The 7,097-nt window shown below is 34.2% G+C and overlaps 1 protein-coding gene across 1 annotated transcript; it reads left to right on the forward strand.

The window, feature by feature from the left end:
* The first annotated feature begins 2,117 nt into the window (after positions 1-2,117).
* On the forward strand, positions 2,118-6,674 carry LOC127086166 (uncharacterized). The gene is made up of 8 exons (XM_051026889.1): positions 2,118-2,285; positions 2,440-2,495; positions 2,603-2,727; positions 3,470-3,629; positions 4,530-4,957; positions 5,094-5,585; positions 5,824-5,950; positions 6,320-6,674. Exons 1-8 carry the CDS (start codon positions 2,217-2,219, stop codon positions 6,438-6,440), a joined length of 1,578 nt encoding a protein of 525 aa, XP_050882846.1. The 5' UTR covers positions 2,118-2,216; the 3' UTR covers positions 6,441-6,674.
* Positions 6,675-7,097: the final 423 nt, after the last annotated feature.

Below are 7,097 nucleotides of genomic sequence, written 5' to 3' on the forward strand. Positions count from 1 at the left end.
AATAAAGTAAATCAATAGGTCGAGGCGGGGCAGAGGTGGGTGTGGGGCAGGTATTATCATTCCCCGCCCTCGCCCCCGTAATTCAAAATCGAGTTTTTCTCGTACCATCCATCCTCACCAGATAAATTGGTTTTCCCCCGTTAGATTCAGGGCAGGGGCGCTTGGTTCATATGGATTCATATTTTTTGCCATGCCTATTCAGAAAGTGTCTCAGTCTCGACAAATCCATATATTTATGTTTTCATAGAGTAATGATCATAACATGAAGGAGTGCGTCCAATTAAAGGATGTCAATGACGTCATAATCAAACAATTTTTTTTCAAGATTCGTGGCACAACAAAAAGGGAGAGTAAGAGACCTTAAGTCTTAAGATAAAAGTCCATAGAAGAAGAAAACAGAGGTCATTTAGATAAAGAAGGAGGAAAACCAATATGAAAACGTAGAAGAAAAGGAATTTCTCGTGGCTTATGCCATTCTAGAGGAACACTCCCATCTTAATGAATGTGGAAGAAGATAATTTGAAGTCCTGGGAAGGTCTCCCCCTCCACACTGCAGTTGAAGTGGAGAAACAATAACAAGACACATCCATAAGCATATACATACCCAAAGAGGGTACCAAAATGGAGTTTAACAGATACGACATAGGTAGTGTTGCGAGGTTTTCCCAATTCTAAGGGAGCCTCATGCAATTTAGTGAAAAGAAACTACGTGAGATGATGGTACAAGTAGGGAATCATGACCCTAGACAAAAAAAAAAACAGGCCTTAAATATCGTTTTATGATGACGAGCTTATCAGTAGAAACCCTAAAATATCATGTTCACACTCCTAGTGAGGGTCGTGATGGAAAATTATGATGTTTGTCGAGTTTTAGTTGACGAATGCAGTTAATTCGACATCATGTATCCCTACTTTTTGATGTTCTGCATCTAACTCATGATGATTTGTTACCCTATAAAGGGAGCAAACTTCAAGAGTTCAATGTATCAACCTCCAAACTTTTTAGTACATGAAAATAATTTTGTCTTTTAGACGGAAGGAATCATAAAACCGTGAAACCTCAATTCTTGGTGGTCAACTGTAAGTTGATATACAAATGAGTATTTGGGAGGCTAACGTTAGCCACCCTTAGAGTTGTATCTTTGAAAATCCACTTGAAAATGAAGTACCATACATAACGGGACGTCTTTTCCATTATTGAAGATGCCCTTGAAGCATGCAAGTCACGATTTTTGGTATTTCTAAATTTACATCAAAAAAAGGAACACAAAATATGGGAGGAGTCTAAGAAGGTAGAAGATTGTCACTGTCAAAGGCCATATAAATTTGAAGAGAAAGGAGGTCGCCATTTTTTTATGAGTCAGAGAGTCATAAGAAGGAAGATAATAATGCCAATAAGTGTCACCACTTATCCCAAAATCAGACACAAACCAGATATTAATAAGAAGAACCAACATGTCTATTAATCAAATATTAAGAAGGAACAACATGCTCACACCATTCTAAACTATATATGAAGCATATTCAAACCATATAAGTGTCACCTATCCCAAAATCAGGTACAATGACAAATTCATACTTAGGCATTAATGACCTCGCATATTACTTTAGTAAAAAATAATAACTTTATGAAGCATATACAAGTCGATCACTATATAAATGAGTTCACCTTATATATGATCGTCCAATCAGTTTACCTGCTCGCCATATGCATAAACTTCACCTTACATTAACATATTAGTGTATTTATTAGTATAATTCATTCCATTCACTTAAAGAGCGTATAGTAAGAAGACCAAGAGATGAAAGCATCACACCAACAAATTACAACGACAATATACATCACATGCTTACATGATTCATCTCATAAATTCACACAATAACACAAAATATTTATATTTAATATCCAATACAACATGAATAATGAAAAAATTCTATGGCAAAAATTGAATAATTTTTTTTTAATTAGACAATTAATCATTGAAATCAAATTCAAATCCTATTAAATAATGATATCAGTATTATTAGTATGATTATATTAAAATTTACAATTGCATGTATTTATCCAAATAGAAATGGAATAATCATGGTTGCCCAAATAAAATAAAAACACAATCCTCTCTTTTTGATTCCATTCCACAATATATTGGCGGGAAAACGAAGCCAAAGAAATAAGAAACCCCACTAGACTCTCCTTTTGCCGTCATTCTCTTCCGATGTCGCAAACCGAAACCCTATCTTTGATTCATGAGATTGAATCTCTCGTCTCAGATCAACTTCAAGTGGTATTTTTCTCTCTATCTCCGATCAAATCTGTTTTTTTGCCCCTTCTAGATTTCAATTCTGAAGTATTTTCATCAAATTTCCATTCTTTTACCCCAAATTTCTTTCCTTTCATAAAAAATATTTTGATTTCTAACCTCGTGGGTTGTCTTTCAGGTTTCATACAAGTGGCTTAGTCGCAGTTATCTGATATCATCTGATGAAGCAAAGAGGTAGGGTTTTTTATTTTCTGAAATGGGTAAAAAACTGTTTTGTAAAATTGATGTTTTTTTTACTATTGTATTAGTATGTGAAGAGTTGAAAATTTTGTTACATTTAGGTTGCTTCAGGAATTTGTTGAAAAACATGAGGGTGGGTTGGAAGTGGTGTATGCTTTGTCTGGCTGGTTAAAGAGTACTCATCCTAGCTACCACATAAGGCTTGTTGCTGAGCCAAAACTTGCAGGTACTATGATATTTCTCTAAGTATAATAACTATAGTAGTAGTGGCAATTATGCAATGTGAAAGTTAGACACGGATACGAAACATACACCGATAACAATTTGAGTAAATAAGAGTGATTAACTGTAAATCATACGTGTTGGTGTCGTATTCATACTGGACATCTCTTAAATTTGAAGTGATGGTGCTACATAGATTATAAATTTACAAAATGATATGACTTTCCCTTGATGGTAATTTTTTTTTAACCATTTCCTGTTAGATATTTTGATTTGATTTGATATCATTTTCTAGTTCCATATCATAAATTCTTTTTGGACAAACCTGGTGTGTTTTATTCATAGTATGTTTCTGTTTAGTTTATGCTTGTTTGTTTGGTTTGAGTGATGAGCTTTTAGGGTTGGGATAAAATCAAACATAAACGGATGGGTTTAGTTTTTCAAGTGAGTGTTGATTGTCCTTTAGCGTCTTTTTTTCTACAGAATCTGAAGTAATTTTTGTTTATTAATTCTCTTAGTTGAAACCAGGACACAAATCAATTTGGTGTTTCTCTTACCCACCAGTTGGGTATGGTCAATTTCGTCTCTTTTTGAAGAACTGCTTATTAGGAAACTCGCTTGAGCTGTTCAGTTAACATTTTTACAAACATAGTTAGTGAAAGAGTTTTGAGAAAACATTTCCTGTCACTTGTGAAAAACATTAGGAAGTAGGAGTTACATGAAACTAAATCCCACCTTTTATGCAGAAGCACAACAGGAGTTTGATGGGCATTGCTCGGTCCAGGTATATAGTGTGCAAGCTAGCATTCCAAAGGATCCAGCTGTGCTTTGGAATGCAGAATTCATTCAAGCAGAAGAGCTCTTCAAGCAGCCTCCCTCGGCTAATAATTGTTTGAGAGACAATAGGTAGGTTCCATACCTTCAGAATAATATGTTTATGGTATTTTTGGTTTTTTCTTTTTGGTAATGAACATGTAATATAGTATTAGTATATATGCATTTAGTTGTCCCTCAAGCAAGTCTCGATGCTAGTAGAAATGCATTCTTTGTGAACTAGTCTGATTGCTTTATCATAATTATGCTATCAGACTTGGTGCTAGTCATATGGAACTGGCATATTTTCTTTTTGGTTCTCTTTGCTAGTGAAAATTACAACAGTTGTCTTTTTTGTACACTTGACATGAGACCAGATTTTTTCATGAAAGGTTTCTGTGAATTGCTTAAGTGGGAATACAGTGTCGTGCATATTTCTTTATGTATATCAGAATAAATATATACAGTTTACATTTACGAAGAAAGATGATTAAAAATTAAGCAACTTTGTATGTGACTATAATAACTTTCCAATGATATCTTGACTCAAATAGTTCGCTGTGACAAATTAATTGCTATTATACTTGCTCCAAACATTGTCATTTCTCTCCCAAATAATAGTTTTTTTCATAAATTACCAAAAAAAGTTCAATTAGTTACAATGCATGAAACCAAACTAAGATCCTTCTATGTTCTGCATTTAGAATATGCTCTCAACTATTGGAACGACAAGAGTGAAAATTTTAGTGTTTATAAAGAAAGTTCAGCATTAAGTCTTTCCATTGCTTTTGTGTATAGTTCAGGTTTGCTTGTATATACGTTCCCCACCCCTTGTGCTATTTTCTTCTCCTATGAGAAATGTAGAATGTATATAATATGATTTTGATTTCTTGTTTGCAAGGAAAGGTTAAATGATGGAATGATGTGATGTGCACGTGTTCTTGTCATATACTAGTCTTTATTTGAGATATGATGTTTTCAATTATTTCTCAGGTTCTGTGGGATCTCTAATTCTTTTGTAAGAAGGAACGTGGAGGGCCAACCGGCAGTTTCTGCCACTCCACAAATAAAACCTTTAGCAGGCTTGGGACCAACAAAGAGTAACATTGTTCACCAACCTCCAGAGAACACAACACACAGTTCTGTTGCTAATGTTGACCACAAATTACAGAATGTGGTGAAAGATGTCAAGACTGAAAACAATGGTACAGGAAATACAGGAGTTCATGATAACATCAATAAACCTACTGCAGAGAAAGAAAAGTCCCTTCCAGTGCCCACAGGCAAAAAGAAAGGACAGGCTGATAAAAGTAGCTCTTCTACTGGAGGTTCGTTGGCCAGCTTTTGGGGTCGTCCATCTACAAAACCCAAGCCTTGCTCAGTGCCAGCAGAAAATAGTAACCTGATTTCCAATCCCGCTGGTTAGATTCTATTCCAGTTTATTGAATATTCTTATGTTTTAGATTTCCAGATTGTTCTAAAGATTATAATTATAGTAGCATTAGTTTTGTAACATTGCATGTCCAATTTTTACTGACATGTAATGAAATATTTCAGAAGCCACTGAAAATGCCCAAACTTGTGCTCATGAAGCAGTAGATTGTGACAGTGGTGATGATGACAATCAAGGTGTCATCTTAAGAAGATCATCCAATAGGAAAAGGAGGGTTGTCTTTGATTTCTCAGATGAAGATGAAGATATCATCAGTTTAGCGTCACCAGATGTCCCTAAGAAACAGTCACCTCAAGATTCCAGACAAAATGATAAAAAGTCATTAGAGAAAACCACTTTGAATTTTGATTTGCAGGTAGAACATAAACCATTGGTTAAGGAAGAGAAAGCAACTGAGAAAAAAGTTTTCCAGCCACCAAGAGAAGATTTATCAATTATGACCAAGTGCACAAGTAATGGAAAATCATCTACTGAAAAGCTGCAGAGTAGTGCTCCCGAAATTTCTGTAAATAAGGATAGTGTAAAAAAGGTATCTCCAGGTTCACCTAAGAGGAGAAAAGTGATGAAGACCAGGATTGATGAAAAAGGGAGAGAAGGTACTCTTAAATGCATTTTATAAATCACCAGGTTCTTTTTTCCTTTATAGCATACAAGTTAAACTTTATGTATGACTATAACACGTTAATTTTGCATCTATGTTTTGAACCTATAGTTCTTTAACAAAATTTCACTTATATATGCATGATTTTGGGTGATCCTCATCAAAATCTTCTTTCACCATAAGTTCTTTTGTATTGTATATTCTTGTTTGTCTGAGTTATGTTTATTCTTCAGTAACTGAAGTAGTCTGGGAGGGGGAGGAGACAGAGCCAAAGAAAGCTGATACAGATGCAGCAAAGAAAGCTGATACAGGTGCAGCAAAGAAAGCTGACTATAAAGCATCTACCAACGCTATCAACAGGTTAGTGTTATATTTACATTTGAACGGAATGAATGAAATTTTGGAAACAACCAATACTTCAAATGCCGCATGACACCTTGTTAAGGTGTCATTTGAAGCATAAAAGGGTTCTTCATTAGGTTTGCTTTGCAACTCGCAAGGCATTTTTGAAGTTGCTTCAAGGTTTGACAGAACAATCTTGATTTCATAATATTGAAATGAGTTTGTACTTTGATATGAGCAATTCAAGGATGTAAGCAGTTTGCTGCTCATTCTTACCAGCTGATTGCCCATTCAGCGAGCAATAACATTTTAAAACTTTGATGTTTGTAGACAAATCGAATAAGTGTGACAGTTATTGACAACTAACTTAATTTGTTGCATATCCAGTGCGCCGGCAACTAAGAAGCCACCAACTACATCAAATGCTACTGGAAAAGGAAGCAAGAAAGCAGGAAACTCAAAGGATCCGAAGCAGGGCAATATTCTTTCATTTTTTAAGAAAGTATAAGACCAACTTCCCAAAGAGTTACAGTATTCAAGGGGCGATCTTTCTAGTGATTGCCTGGGTTTTGTATTACGCAGATCTAGTTCTATTTTAGTCTGGGTGCTTCCTTGTAATATGTACTCCAAATAACTAAAATACCTTAAACGTCTAATGCTTTTTTTATACTATTTCCTATCACTGAAAGTTGTTTCTGGCTAAACAATGGAATGCTGAGTGAAGATTAACTTTCATTTCTTACATGGAAAAATTCTTAGTAACTAACATCTTTTTACAAATCATCAATCATATTTTTTTTTGTTAATTAAAAAATAAAAATAAAATAAAATAACACTTGTAGCAAATAGTTTCATTCTATTGATTGTTTTTACAACTACAGGTATACATGTGTTTTCATGTCAATAATACGTAGGAGAAAAAATATTAAAACTTATAACACAATAAATAGTATAATGTCATACTTTGATTTTTGCTTACAAATAGAGTATTTCACTATTGTAAAGAGTAAAGATAAAAAGAGATAGATAACGTGAAAATAAATAAACACTTGTTTATATTATAAAAGTTTATTGTTTATAGGATCGATGACTGATAAAATATTGTCTTGACTGCATTTCAATGAACGAAGATTGAGCCTATAAATTAGACTGTTCCAAAACAAGC

The sequence above is a fragment of the Lathyrus oleraceus genome, chromosome 5 (assembly GCF_024323335.1).
Source record: "Lathyrus oleraceus cultivar Zhongwan6 chromosome 5, CAAS_Psat_ZW6_1.0, whole genome shotgun sequence".
Classification (NCBI taxonomy): domain Eukaryota; kingdom Viridiplantae; phylum Streptophyta; class Magnoliopsida; order Fabales; family Fabaceae; genus Lathyrus; species Lathyrus oleraceus.